This window comes from Diceros bicornis, chromosome 18, assembly GCF_020826845.1.
Source record: "Diceros bicornis minor isolate mBicDic1 chromosome 18, mDicBic1.mat.cur, whole genome shotgun sequence".
NCBI classification, from domain to species: Eukaryota; Metazoa; Chordata; class Mammalia; order Perissodactyla; family Rhinocerotidae; genus Diceros; species Diceros bicornis.
In genome coordinates, this window is record NC_080757.1 from 21,204,939 (window position 1) to 21,220,077 (window position 15,139).

A 15,139-nucleotide genomic window follows, 5' to 3' on the forward strand; every position below is an offset into this window, starting at 1 on the left:
TGCTGGTATTTGAAATACTGGTGGCATAGGTTTCAGCATCACAGCAACATGCAGCCACCACAGTATGAAAATTGACAGATGGGTGGCCTGGTTCCCTGACTGGCGAATGAACCCAGGCCATCACAGTGAGAGCACTGTATCTTAACATCTTAATCTGGTGATTACAAAGTGATAAAAGACTGTCATGCATAAAATATATTATCTTAGATTATAGTTTTGTGGAGAAAGTAGAATGGAAATACAAGTTTAAGAAGATGAAAGAATGATAAAATTTCCAATGTAAATGAAGAACTTGTTCACAAATTTTTACAGCTAGGGCTGACTACTGCCATCCCTCCCCCCTTTCTTGTAATCACTGCATGTTTTTGAATAAAACTTTTAGGAGCTGTCCAAGAAAAAAAAGTTTGAAGACCACTGGTTAATCTACTCTTCCAAGAAACTTGGGTGTGCAGTGGAAGACAGAAGGAGAGATAGCTAGAGGGAGGCCTATATCAAAGGAGACTTTATTTTTTAAGATGGAAGATTTGAGCATGTGCATTTGATATCATGCCTATTTTTCAGAAGAGAGGTCCAGAGAAGCTATGAGTTTACTCCAAATGAGGAGACTCTGGAACAAAATCCAGGTAAGATATCAGTCAGAATACGCTAGGGGGCTGGCCCGTGGCGTAGCGGTTAAGTGCGCGCTCTCCGCTGCTGGCAGCCAGGTTCGGTCCCGGGCGCGCACCCACGCACCGCTTCTCCCGCCATGCTGAGGCCGCGTCCCACATACAGCAACTAGAAGGATGTGCAACTGTGACATACAACTGTCTACTGGGGCCTTGGGGAAAAAGAGGAGGAGGATTGGCAATAGATGTTAGCTCAGAGCCCGTCTTCCTCAGCAAAAAAAGAGGAGGATTAGCATGGATGTTAGCTCAGGGCTGATCTTCCTCACAAAAAAAAAAAAGAATATGCTGGGTTATGCTGTAGCTACAAGCACCCACTAAGTCTCAGTAAACTTAACATATCTCAAGTTTATTTTTCTCCTTTGCTACATGTCCTAGTATGGGTCGGCAGGAGGTCTGCTCATCTTAGCGACACAGAGACCCAGGCCACCAGTTGATGGCTTCATCTCTATAGTCACGGCAGCTAGCAGAAAGGGGTACAATGACTTACCAGCTTTTTAAGCTGGTGGGAAGTTAACAACTATTACTTCTGTGTGTTTCAAGTTGGTCAGAGAAGTGCCAGTCCTACCAGGTGCCTAGAAAGGAAAAGAGCTGGAAACTTGGATGAGCAGCACTAATGACTACTACCTGTCATTTCCAGTAGTGGAAATAGCCACAAATTTGTATTATCTGGTACCTACTTTGAGCCCAGGCAAGATGGAGTAAAATAAAATATAAGACATTGTTAGTTCAATTCAACAGACCAGAGAGAGACAGGTTCTGGTCTCTGCCACTCAGTTATTGCTATGTAAGCCTGGAAGTTTGTCTCTTTGGGTCTTTGGGGAGGATTTGATGCTGTTCTAGTTCATATGTTTTCTGGTTGTAATACGCTTAGGACTGGAATAAGAGGAGAGGAGGAAGAGAACAAGTCCAACCAGGGCCAGGAGTGCTACCTCAAGAAAACAGACTTTCTAGCATTTTTGTTCCGATGCTTGTTGGGTAATGTGCTTTCAGTCAGCAGGGAGCAGTAAGGAGACAGAGGCACAATTCTGCACTGTAACACGGATTGTAAAAGTCTAGGGGTCACTCAACTTTGGCTGCGGGTTAGAATCATCCGGGGGAGATTTTTTAAAATACCTGTGCCGTGCTCTACCCCAGAAAATCAGACTCTCCAGGAGTGGAGCCCCAACATCGGTGTTTTTAACCAGCTTCCAGTTATGTGCGCTCCAAATTCTTTTTTTGTGTGTGTGAGGAAGATCAGCCCTGAGCTAACATCCATGCTAATCCTCCTCTCTCTCTTTTTTTTTTTTTGCTGAGGAAGACGCGGTCTGAGCTAACATCTATTGCCAATCCTCCTCCTTTTATCCCCCAAAGCCCCAGCAGATAGTTGCATGTCATAGTTGCACATCCTTCTAGTTGCTGTATGTGGGACGCGGCCTCAGCATGGCCGGAGAAGCGTTGCGTCCGTGGGCGCCCAGGATCGGGATCCGAACCCGGGCCGCTAGTAGCGGAGCACGCGCGCTTAACCGCTAAGCCACGGGGCCGGCCCTCGAAATTCTTTAATCCCTTGCTAGTTGGAGGGGCTGGATGACACCTAGTGGACGCATTCTCATAAAAGAGTTCTTGAATCCTCTTTTTTCTTCTTCCAAGAGTTGTCGGGGTTGTATTTTAATGGGGCGGGGGGCGTTAAACCAAGGGATCTTTGGGACATCATCAGGTTCCTAGCGCTTGGGGCGAGCTGATTTCCCAGCAGAGGAGGCTGTGACTAGCAGCCAGCTCTGCCCCCAGGGCGCCGCGGGCTGGGCGGTGGAGGCTCTAAGTCAGCTTTCAGCAAGACTGCAGAAACGGAACAACGGCGGACCGAAGTGAAGAGGGGAGGAGACAGCGAAGGAGCGGGCGGAGAGGAAGAGCGAGGGAGGAGCCAGAGGAGACGTAGCAGCGGGCGGGCGGACGGGCGGTGCCTGGCGTGGCCGCGACTTCCGCGCCCCGGCGGCGGACTGGTCACCATGGCGGGCCTGGACACCGGCCGGGCCATCCCCGTGTGGCTAGCCGAGGACGACCTGGGCTGCATCATCTGTCATGGGCTGCTCGCTTGGCCCGTCACGCTGCCCTGCGGCCACACCTTCTGCCGCAGCTGCCTGAAGGACCTGTGGGGCGCAGGGGCCGCGGGGCGCCGCTGGTCCTGCCCCACCTGCCGCGAGGGCGGCGCGCAGCAGCTGCAGCTGCGGAAGAACACGCTGCTGCAGGACCTGGCCGACAAGTACAGCCAGGCCGCGCGCGAGCTGGAGGCCGGCCCCGGCCCGGCCCCCGGCCCAGCTCCCGCCCCGGCCCCCGGCCCAGCGCCGGGGCCCCCGCGCCCCGCCGCGCCGCTGCCGGTAGGGAGGCGGGACCCGCAGCTCCCCTCTCTCCTCCAAGCTGCCCGCGCCGCCTGCACCCTGTTGCCCCATCGCTCTTCCTCCTTTCCCTTTCCTTTTCTACTCTTACGTTACTTTTTCCCCGTCTAAAAGTAGAACGCGCTCTTTGGAAAGTTCAGAAAAGTATGAAGCAGCAGGAAAAAAAAAAATCCAAATCTCCTAAAATCCTATCAACCTAGCCGCTGTACACCTTGGCGTATTTCCATTTCTTTCCAGTCTTTACGAAGTCTGTCTCTATGAAAATTTTTTTATTGTGGTGCAATTTGCTATTCTAACGATTTTTAAGTGTGCAATTCAGTAGCGTTAGTTGTATTCACAGTGTTGTGCACCCATCACCACTATCTATTTCCAAAACTTTTTCATCACTACAAACAGAAACTCTGTACCCATTAAGCAATAACTTCTCATTCCTCCTCCCTCCAGTCCCTCTAATTGAGTTTCTGTCTCTATGAATTTGCCTAGATATTTCATATAAGTGGAATCATGCAATATTTATCCCTTTGGGTCTGGCTTCTTTCACTTGCCATGATGTTTACAAGGTTCATTTGTGTTGTAGCATGTATCCGAACTTCATTCCTTTTTGCGGCTGAATAATATTCCCTTGTATGTATATACCACTTTTTTTAAAAATTCATACCTTGGTGGATATTTTAATTGTTTCCACCTTTTGGTTATTGTGAGTAATGTTGCAGTGAACATTGGTTACAAGTATCTGAGTCCCTATTTTCAATTATTTTGACAATACCTAAGAGTGGAATTGCTGGGTCCTAAGGTAATTCTCTATTTAACTTATTGAGGAACAGCCAAACTGTATTCCACAGCAGCTACACCATTTTACATTCCCATCAACAAAGTAGGAGGGTTTCAATTTTCCCCAGCTTTTGCTCCTGGAACCTACGTGCCCTATCGTACATTTCCACCATAATCTTTAGCTCTAGACATAGGCAAGTTTAATTCAGTTGCAGCGTTCCGAGCAATGCCCACCACCTTTCTGGCCCGAGCTCTGAGTTAGGTAGAAAAAGATGAGCACCCTGTGTCATTCCTTCAGGCAGCCCCAGCCAGGTTAGAACAGACATACACAACAATTTGTGAATGTGGGGCTCTGCTCCTTCTGCAACCAGGACCAGGGTTCCACGCTGGGAATCTTCAAGACTGTTACTTAGCCAGGGAGGGAGTGGGGCGGGGGCAGGTAAAAACACCACAAAGCTTTCCTACTGCCAGGTTGCTCTTTTTTGATTTGGTGTTTTCCAGAGTCCTGACAAAGTTTGTTCTGTCAGTTTCTGCTTGTTTTGCGATGTTTTATTATGGGGGGCTAGGGGTAGGGTAGGGGAGCTTCCCGCTCTACCCTTTTGCTGTTCTCTGCGGTCTTTTTGAAGAGTTGAGGTCACCTTGTGTAGGTAGTTTATGTCGTGTTTTTTTTTTTAATTAGTTAATAGACTTTATTTTTTAGAGCAGTTGTAAGTTTACAGAATGCTGAGCAGATAGGACAGAAAGTCCCCATATATCCCTCACAGTTTCCCCTATTATTAACATTTTGCATTAGTGTGGTACATTTGTTACAATTGATAAACCAATATTTATACATTATTATTAACTAAAATCCATAGTTTACATTAGGGTTCACTCTTTGTGTTGTACAGTTCTGTGGGTTTTGACGAATGCATGAGGTCATGTGTCTACAATTACAGTGTCATTCAGTTATACTGTCCTGAAAATCCCCTGTTCTCCACCTGTTTGTACCCCATCCCAACCCCTGGCAACCACTCATCTTTATACTATCTCTATAGTTTTGCCTTTTCCGGAATGTCATATAGTTGGAATCATACAATATCTAGCCTTTCCAGACTGGCTCCTTTCAGTAAGCAAAATTAGGGTTTGTGACTTGATAGCTCATTTCTTTTTTTATTGCTGAATAATATTCCATTGCATAGTTATACCACAGTTTATCCATTCACCTGGTGATGGACATATTGATTGCTTCCATTTTTTTGCCGTTATGAATAAAGCATGTTCTCTTCTTTTTGATTATAAATACAGCATTATCGCTCAGGTCCTTAAAATGTTTTGTTAATATAGATTATACTGTAGTGACTGAATATACTTTCCAAAGCCTTTTAAATTAAAATGATTGTCTTTGTGTTACCAAATTGACCTCACTCTGGTGGGACTCCAACCCACTTCAGAGGAGCTCCGCGGAGGGACCCACAGGTGTGGGCCTCGTACCCACAATCCGTCCCCTCCTTGGAGGGTTCTTTTCTGTTCAGGGTCGCAGATTTGAAACAAAACCAAAGCTGAACAGTCAACGGCACAAGCTTTTATTTGATGGCCAAAGAATAGAGAAGTGGGAACTAAGTTCACAACTCAACTTCTCAGCTCTTGGGGCGAGTAAGCAGCAGCGGTTATAAGGGGTCGAGATAATGAAGGGGGGGAGTATTCATCATATTCAGGGAACAGGGCAGGCTTTTCGGGGGAACAAGGGTGCCACCTCTTTTCTTTCCTTATTTAGTCATATGCTGCGGTTGCTGTGGCAATTGTGGACTGTCATGGCGCTGGGGGGGGTGTTATGTAGCACGGTAATGTATTACAATGAGCCTGTAATGAGCTGTGGGGTCTATGTCAGGTCAAGTCAGGCTACCATGTTGCCTTCACCTGGTTTTAACTGGTTTTGACAATATGTCAGCCATCTCCTTATTCCTCTCTTCGTGGTTTCCTGTAACCTAAAGAGAATGTGTTAGGCTTGTTCTGAGCAGGGTTGTGGTTAATGTCTTATGGGGCCAGGGGCCAGGGTAACATTTGGATAGTAGGATATTGGATGATTTAAAACATTTCTTCTTTCTTGTTCTCTGCATTTTCTAAACTAACCACAATAAGTATGTATTTTTTTTATCGGTAGAAAAGTTTTTGATTTGCTCAGGTGCTTGGGTAAGGACTCCAGAGTTCCAGCTGGCTGTATATTTGGAAGTGGAGCCTGGAAATTTAAGAGCAAACAGTGTTACCAGCAGTCAGCCACCTCCCTCTCTAAAATAGCCTGATTATCATGGCTTCCAAAACACGTGCTATTTTGAGGGACATCAGGGCTTCTTAAAGATGTAAAAGGTCCTGGGTCGATTCCAGTTTTTGAAGTTCCAGCATAATTTTAAAAATGAAAAATGTCAATACAAAGTTATAAAAACTCTGGTTTATTTAGAGTTGGATGAAGAACATCTTGTATTTCTGTGACTCTGCATAGGACCCCTTTTGGAGGTAATGCAGTCTTCTCCATTTGAGGCCTGGGCCCAGCCTGCCTCTGATGAGTGTCACCAGGTCTTGAGGTAGTTGCCAGAATATGTTGGCTACAAAACTTACTGTCACTCCCAACCAGGCAGCTGAGCAGATTAAGCTCTTTAAGTGGAGTTGTTTAGTACTGTCATCTAAATGTTTCTTTAAATATGAAGGATGTACAAAAAGAGCTTTGCATCTATACATCGCTTTAAAGTCTCCAAGATCCTTTCACAGTGAACAGTCAGGTAGATTTTCACTATTGAAGAAGAGAAGAGGGGATGGTCATTTTCGTTTTTGAAAGGAGTGGTGAGGGGCTGGCCTGGTGGTGTAGTGGTTAAGTTCGGCTTGTTCCACTTTGGTGGCCCAGGTAGCGGGTTCAGATCCCAGGCACGGACCTACACACCACTCGTCAGCCATGCTGAGGTGGCAACCCACATACAAAATAGAGGAAGAGTGGCACAGATGTTAGCTCAGGGCGAATCTTCCTCACTAAAAAAATAAAAAATAAGTTAATTAAAATTAAATTAAATTAAAAAAAAGAAAGGAGTGTTGAGGACACAGGATGAATGAGAGGTGAGCGTGGAGCTTAAACCTGAGCCGAACACCTTCCACAGCACCACTCACCCTATCAGCCACCACCTACCATGCCAAATCTCCAGGCTCTCACCGTATTTCCTCTCTGACTTCCCCTGTTCAAAATGACCCCTAGGCTTCCCTTCATGCTTCACGCCCACCCCACCCCCACTTCCTATGGATGGATTCTGGTTCCCTGTAATGGCCACTGGACGATCAGTAGGGGGAAACGGGCACGCAAAAGGTCTGGGGAGTCTACCTCCTTGTCCTCTGGACATTTTTTTCACTTCCTTGTGTGATTCCTTTATCCAGTGTTTACAGCTCCCTCTGCCTAAAGCTGGTTCCTGGAGCCAGCTTTGTGTTCTGCTTTGCTCTTTTAAAGGCGACGGCACAAAAGAGCATCACAGAAGTTGGTCGGGAGCTGTCAAAGCTGGTGGAACAGGTTGTAGACATTATCAAGAGCCTTCAGAGTCAGAGACACCTCCCAGAATCTGGACCAGACAATGACCTGAGCGTCCCGAGCACGGTACGTTCAGCTGAGCGAGGAAAGGATATGCTCGGGGGGCAGGGGGGTGGGGGGGTGGCTAGGGACAGCTTCCCATGAATATGTTTGCAATTGAAGGATGCAATAACTCTTAATCTTTTATCATTCTCTTTACTACCAAACATGGATGATTAGAAGTTTGGAATGCTTGAGTGAGGAAGGGAACTTCAAGTGGGCTAGGTTCCATCCTTATCACTCCACCTAACGGCTCTAAGATCACCAATGACTTCTATGCAGATCCTGCAGATATTCTAGTCCTCATCTTCATTGACCTTTCAGCAGCCTTTGACACAGTTGACCACACCTTCATTCTTGAAGCTTTCTTTTCTCTTAGCTTCTGGGACAGGAGCCTTCCAACCTTGCCCTGTTTCTCTCTGGCTCCTTCTCAGTCCGTTTTTGCAGGCTCACTCTGCCCAGCAGTGAAATGCTGGAATTCCTCAAGGCTGAGTTGTCGGTCCCTTTCTCTTCCCACTATGTGGTCTTCCCTACACCCATGGCTTTAATTACCACCTCTGTGCACAAACATAGCTCTAGCCTGGACCCTTCTCTGAGCTCTAGTCTAGTATCTTCCTTCTCATCTTCTCCTCTTGGTATCTCAGAGGCTCTTCCCACTTAAAATGTCCCAAACTGTTCCTCCTCTGGGATTCTCCATCTCAATGACTGGCCCTGTTACCCTTCCAAGTGCACAAGCCAGAAACCTGGGAATCATGCACCTCCTCTCACCTGCCTAAACACCTCTCGAATCTATGTACTACTCTTGAGCTCCTTTGAGACTTTTCTGATACAAGCCTATGACCATTTCTTGCCTGGGTTGCTGCAATAGCCTCCTAGTTGCTCCACTCTATTCCCTGTAGTCTGCTTTCTTCATGGTCATCAGACTGACACTCTCAAACACAAATCTGATCACGTAACTCATCGGCTTAAAACATTCGAATGATGTCTGTGTGTGTAGGATTAAGACTCAAATCCTCAGGGGCCGGCACCGCGGCGTAGCAGTTAAGTGCGCGCACTCCGCTGCTGGCGGCCCGGGTTCAGATCCCGGGTGTGCACCGACATACCGCTTGTCAGGCCATGCTGTGGCAGCGTCCCATATAAAGTGGAGGAAGATCGGCACGGATGTTAGCTCAGGGCCGGTCTTCCCTCAGCAAAAAGAGGAGGATTGGCATGGATATTAGCTCAGGGCTGATCTTCCTAGCGCGCACACACACACACACTAAATAAATAAATAGATAAATAAATATTAAAAAAAAAAAAAAAGACAAATCCTCACAGAACTGACAGGGCCCGGCAGGATCCCCTCCCTGTCTGCCTCCCCCATCTCGTTTCACCCAGTTCCCCCTGGCTCTTCAAGCTCCAGCCACACTTGGCCCACTCAGTCCCCTCAGGGTGTCACTCTTCCTCACACCACAGGGTGCACTCCATGGAATGTTCTTCTTTCTCCCTGTCACCTAGGTAATGCCTCCTCATCCTTCAGACCCCAGCTAGATCATCACTTCCTCGGGGAAACCTTCAGTGATGTCCTTGAACAAGTCAAATCCACCTTAAGAGGCTCTTATGATTTCATGTACCTTTCCTTTGCAGCACTTGTCACAGTTGCAACCTGATAATGATTGGTGCAGTAATTTATTAACGTCTGTCCTCCCTCTGCCCTTGCACTGGACTCTAAGCTTCATGAGGGTAGAGACCTTGATGGCTTTTGTGCTTTTGTTTACCCCTGCATCTCCAGGCCTAGCATAGTGCTTGACACATAGTAGGTGCTTAACAAATACCCAATGAATGAGTGAATAAATGGGTCTTCAGGGATTCAGTGTGTTTGGATGGAAAGTCTGAGAGTCTGATTTTCAGTACTGATGTTGTCACTCACTAGTATTATGACCTTGGGCGAGTCATTTCATCTTTCTGAGTCTCCATTTTCTATGTGTAAAATAGGAATCATGATATGTGGCCTGCTGCTTCACTGGTTTGATGTGGGATTAGAAGAGATCTTATATAAAAAAGTGCTTGAGGGGCGGGCCCGGTGGCATAGTGGTTAAGTTTGTGCACTCTGCTTCGGCAGCCTGAGGTTTGGAGGTTCGGATCCCGGGTGCGGACTGACACACCAATCATCAAGCCAAGCTGTGGTGGTGTCCCATATAGAAAAAATAGAGAAAGATTGGTACAGATGTTAGCTCAGGGACAATCTTCCTCAAGCAAAAAGAGGAACATTGGCAACAGATGTTAGCTCAGGGCCAGTTTTCCTCACACACACACAATAATACAATAATGATGATAGTAATAATAAAATTTTTAAAAAGTGCTTGAGCAATGTGAAAATGTAGGACGATAAAATTAACTATGGCAATTGAGTTAACCCCCATGAACTTTAACTTCTTCTTTTGTAAAGTGGGGATAATAAACCTACCTTGGAAGGTTGTCATGCAGATTAGAGGTGAGCAGTGGAAAGTACTCAATAAGTGGTACCTACTGCTATTAGGATTGGTGAAAAGAATGGGAAATGGACTATGCAAAGTTAGAAGGAAAGTCAGGTGCTGAAGGTAGGAAGGTGGCAAGCAGATGAGAGGCTGTGTTGGGGAATAACAGGACCTGAGGTTAAAGAAAATCAGGGAGCATGTGTTGGAGGCCCCAGATGCAGGCAACATGTTTACGTTGACTCTTGAGAAGAGATGTGATATAATGATAGCAGTCCAGGGAAGATTATCTGGCCTTTGCCGCTTATCTCAGTGACTATCTGTATTATTTATTTTGTAAAGCCCCTATAAGATGGGCATATAAATTTTAAACTTTTTTTTATTATCTGAGAAATCCATATTTATTGTATAAAATACTAGAAAATATGTAGCGCTAAAGGAAACAAATGAAAATCATTCATAATCCCACCACCCAGAAATAACCACTCTTTAATATTTTTGCTGGACTGTGTATTATTCCAGATTGTTTTCAAGGCATGTATTTTGAGGGCCTAATTATGTTTTTAAAAACTTGTTAGGAAGTAAGTAGAAAATCTCGGTGTAAAGCGTGTCAAAGACATAAGATAGACGGCAGAACGGGAATATACTATCTGATACGTTCCTTAGGAGACTTTCATTTATTTACTTTCTTATGATTCATCAATAGGCTTTTTCTGGGGGGGTGGACCTTTCCTTGTCTTCTCCAAAGCTGGTAACTTCCAACACACCTGAGAGAAAAAAGAGAGACATTCTACATGACCTAGAAGAAATTCAGCAAAAATTACAAGAAAGCTTCAAGTGGAAGGCGGTCCTTGAAGAACAAACGCAGGGTGAGTTGATTTTATTTGGTAGAGGAGATTAAATATGGAAGTTGGGGGGAAACGGCAAAGTGTTTCCTGGCTCTGTTTTTTGGGGACGGATCCCGGAGCCCAGCTGCGTTACCACTGTGGTGGTGTAAGGGAGGAAGGAGTGGGCTGAGGCGTTTTGGGGCTGGATATGTTTTTGGACGTGACTGGAGGTGTGATGTAACACAGGCTCTTAATAGAAAGAAACTTATTTTCTTAAGACCTATAAATCCAGAACCTAGACCTGATTTTGCTAGCTTACAGCTCATCTGTGTTATCTACCTGAGGAGATTCAGAAATAGGCTGCTTTTTATTTTTAACCGGTAAATGTCTTTTTTGTGTGTGAGGAAGATCAGCCCTGAGCTAACACCCGTGCTAATCCTCCTCTCTTTGCTGAGGAAGACCAGCTCTTCACTAACATCTATTGCCAATCCTCCTCCTTTTTTTTCCCCAAAGCCCCAGTAGATAGTTGTATGTCATAGGTGCACATCCTTCTAGTTGCTGTATGGGGGACGTGGCCTCAGCATGGCCGGAGAAGCGGTGCGTTGGTGCACGCCCGGGATCCGAACCCGGGCAGCCAGTAGCAGAGCGCACGCACTTAACCGCTAAGCCACGGGGCTGGCCCTGGTAAATGTCTTTATTAACAAAGCGTGCCACTTCGTAAATAGTTCTTGGTAAATTCTATTAAAATATAATCTCTGGCGAGTGTGTTAATATGGTAACAATGTAGAAAAGAACCTTTCTGTCCTTTGTAGGCTCGCTTTGTGGCTTCTCTGTTGTTCTCTTTAGTCATGGTCGAAAAACAATTCACACCTGCCCCTTAGACAGCAACTCTGGTCTCCACCTCCTGCTCTGGCCACTGCCAGCTTTATATACCTCAGAGATATATCTCTTATAGCTTTTTTATATTTAAATGATTTTGCTCTGCTTAAAAAGTCATTCCTTATTTAAGTGGAGAAACATGATTTTTTGGAAAACATTTCTTAAGGAAACCAATTAGAACACAGTTTATTAGTTGTTCCAGAAATTATCTGAGAACTAAGTGCCCTCTTGGCTCCTGTGTGCTTCCTAAATTTAGGTTGGATGCCTTAGTGGTTTTATTTATTTATGCAAATTTAAAATCAATTTTTAAATTTTGGGGTTAAATTTAAGATTTAAAATTCAAAAATTAAAACAATATGAAAAGGCATACAGCGAAAGTCTCTTTCCCACACTCGCCCAATTTTCCTGTTCCCCTGTTTCAGTTAACCACTATTATTAGTTTCTTGAGTGTCCATTCAGAATTTACTTATGCAAATAACAGTTTAAAGTAACTTATGCAAGTAACAGTTTAAAGCATTGACATGGGGGTCGTGGATATTCTGATTGTCAGGGCGCCGTGATCCCCTAGAACTGTATTAGTTAATTTATTTGATAAATGTGCATCAAACAATTCCTATGTACCTGGCGCTGGACTAGATGCTTAGAACATAAAGTTGAACAAAAGTCTCTGCCAGCACGGGGCTAAGAGCTTAGTGAGGGAGCAGACAGTAGAAAAGTCCACAGTGAGAACATGAGGCTGGACAGACCTGAACTGGATGGACTGCCTGATCAAGTCCTGACAGTAAAAAACTCTGCTGCTGGTGAGGAAGACAAGCCATGTGCCCTGATCACGATGTTTGGATACCTTCTCTTTGCCTTTTTTTGATGGGACTCTCCTCCTTCCAATTTTTTTGATTCCTTAGTGGAACTCCTGGAAGCCCCATCTTCCTCTTCATGCCCACTGCCTGGCCAGAGCCACCCTGCACCCAACGGGGCCTCCAGGTTTGCTCAGTGTAAGTATGTGGTCTGCTTAAAACTTGGGTTTGGCCCGCCACAGAGAGGAGCTGCGAGAGCATGCTGTGTCCATCTCCCTGCTACTAGGCCTGCTCCTTGGCTTACTACCCCAAGACTAGGTCCCTCCACGTGGGGAGCTGAGGACAAAAACAAAGGGGATTGAAGACTCCCAAATTCCAGGCTAAGCCAGACCCATGAGCACTCAGAGCCCAGGCAACCTTTGGGCATCCATGCTGGGGCCACCACACACAGCCAACTGCCTGTTCCCCAACGCTTTTAGATACTGTCACTGTCCCAGTCTTGAGTAGTCCTTGAGAACGTGAATCCTGGAGCCACACTGCTTGGGTTTGACTCTCAGCTCCTCCACTCACTAGCTCTGTGATCTTGGACAAGTCCTGTAACCTCTTAGAGCCTCAGTTCCCTCATCTGTAAGGTGGATCTAACGATAGTAATTCCTTCCCTTGTGGGATTGTCATGAGAGTTAGATGAATGACTGTGTGTCAGTGTGCGCCTAGAGTATAATGCTATGAGTGTTAGCAATTATTTACTCTCTTCAGAGGAAACATATGAAATATACAAAATGAATAAGACCCGGTCCTAAATCAGGAAGCTTATGTGTAACTGGAGCAGTATAAACAGCTGTGGTCATAAGTCACTGTACTACAGGTGGAAGATGTTAAGTATCATTAGACGACAGGTCAAGCATTAGGGGTGTTGAAAAAAGGAAGAGGTGACTTTTTGCTGGGTGGGATTCAGAGAGGGCTTCCTGAAAGAGGCAATGAATCCTCTCCTAATGAGAGAAACTCATTAGGAGTTTCTCTCCTAATGAGAAAGTGGGAGTTAAGGTGGGAAAGGGATATTTTTAATAGAACATCAGGAATATGTACAGAAAACTGCAAGTTGGTGTGCCAATTTCAGTGGCAGTATGAGTAAAACTTTTTCACACCCAAAGATACAAAGCTGCTTTTTGCTATCTGAGGACCTCTTAACATGGACCATCAGAGCTGGTGGGTCATGTTCTTGTTTTTTTCCCCAGGGGCCATCAGTCCAACCTTTGACATGAGGAGCCTCTCCTGTAGCCTGGAGATCTCTGAGGATCATCGGACGGTGACTGTATCTCATTGCTTACAGTCCTATTCCTGGAGTCGTGAGAGGTTTTCGACCTGCCAGGTTTTATGTTCCCAGGCCTTCTCTTCTGGGCATCAGTACTGGGAAGTAGACACTCAGCATTGCAGCCACTGGGCAGTTGGGGTGGCTTCCTGGGGGATGAGCCGTGACCACATCCTGGGAAGGACCAAGGACTCCTGGTGTGTAGAGTGGAAGGGGACTAGCCAGCTCTCCGCGTGGCACATGGTCAAGGAAACTATCCTTGGCTCAGACAGACCTAAAGTGGTGGGCATCTGGCTGGACCTTGAGGAGAGGAAGCTTGCCTTCTATTCAGTGGCTAATCAGAAGAAGCTTCTGTATGAGTGCCCCATCTCTGCCTCCTCTCCTCTGCACCCTGCCTTCTGGCTGTATGGTTTACGTCCTGGAAACTCTCTCACTATAAGGCAAGTAAAGGTATAAAGGTTCCTCAGGTGTTAAAACACGGTGTTTGCGTGGTCTCTTTGCCTTCAAGCAGAGACTTGACTTAAGAATAACACTTCTGAAGTTAAGGGGTATGCAGTAAAGGGTTAACTCAGCAGGCTTGGGATGTTCAAACTCTGCACATTCCAAAGAAAGGACAGGCCTTTGCCTGGCTCCTGGGAGATAATTTCTAAGCCCTTGAAATATCCTGCCTGATAGGAGTGTCTTTGTTTACTGGGGGGCCTTGGGCCATGTAGTATCAGCTAGACCTTGAGAGGGGCTGGAGACTAAGGGCAGCTACATGGGCAGTGAGCTTGCCTGCATGACCAACTCCCAATACAAGCCCTGGACACCAAGGATTGGGTGAGCTTCCCTGGTTGGCACCATGTAAGTTGTCACATATAGTTGCAGGGAGAATTAAGCATTGTCCTCATGACTCCACTGGGAGAGGACAACTGGTGCCTCCTGGCCCCTGCCCTATGTGCCTTTTTCTCTTGCTGATTTTAATCTGTATCCTTTCACTGTAATAAACTGTAACCATGACTATAACAGCTTTGCTGAGTTCTGAGTCCTTCTAGTGAATCACTGAACCTGAGAGTGGTTTGAGGGACCCCCAAACACCAGGGGCATGTTATCAATCGCTGTGTAATAATATTACCACAAACTTAGTGGTTTCAAACAACTCATTTGTTATCGCACAGTTTCTGTGGGCCAGGAGTCCGGGCACAGCTTAGCTGGGGCTTCTGCTTCGGAGTCTCACAAGCTGCAATCGAAGTGTGAGTTGGGGCCGTGGTGTCATCTGAGGCTCAACTGGGGAAAGATCTGCTTCCAAACTCACATGGTTGTTGGCAGCATTCAGTTCCTCATGGGTTGTTAGACTGAGGGCCTCACTTTCTTGCTGGCATCGGCTGGGGACTGCCCTTGGTTCCTTACCCCGTATGTCTCTGCAGCATAGCTGCTTACTTCTTCAAAGCCAACAAGAGAGAGAAAGTCTCCTAGCTAGATGGACATTAAATCTTATATAATGTAATCA

At 46.0% G+C, this 15,139-nt stretch overlaps 1 protein-coding gene across 3 annotated transcripts; it reads left to right on the top strand.

Moving 5' to 3' along the window:
- The first annotated feature begins 2,633 nt into the window (after positions 1-2,633).
- On the top strand, positions 2,634-14,657 carry RNF135 (ring finger protein 135). 3 transcript variants are annotated; one of them, XM_058560331.1, is made up of 5 exons: positions 2,634-3,016; positions 7,272-7,415; positions 10,548-10,710; positions 12,450-12,539; positions 13,577-14,657. In XM_058560331.1, the coding sequence occupies exons 1-5, from the start codon at positions 2,648-2,650 to the stop codon at positions 14,104-14,106; spliced, it is 1,296 nt and encodes a 431-aa protein (XP_058416314.1). In that variant the 5' UTR covers positions 2,634-2,647; the 3' UTR covers positions 14,107-14,657. The 3 variants fall into 3 exon arrangements, with proteins under 3 accessions (XP_058416314.1, XP_058416316.1, XP_058416317.1); XM_058560333.1 differs by having other exon boundaries at positions 10,590-10,710; XM_058560334.1 differs by lacking the exon at positions 10,548-10,710 and having other exon boundaries at positions 13,577-13,695.
- The last annotated feature ends 482 nt before the right edge of the window (positions 14,658-15,139 follow it).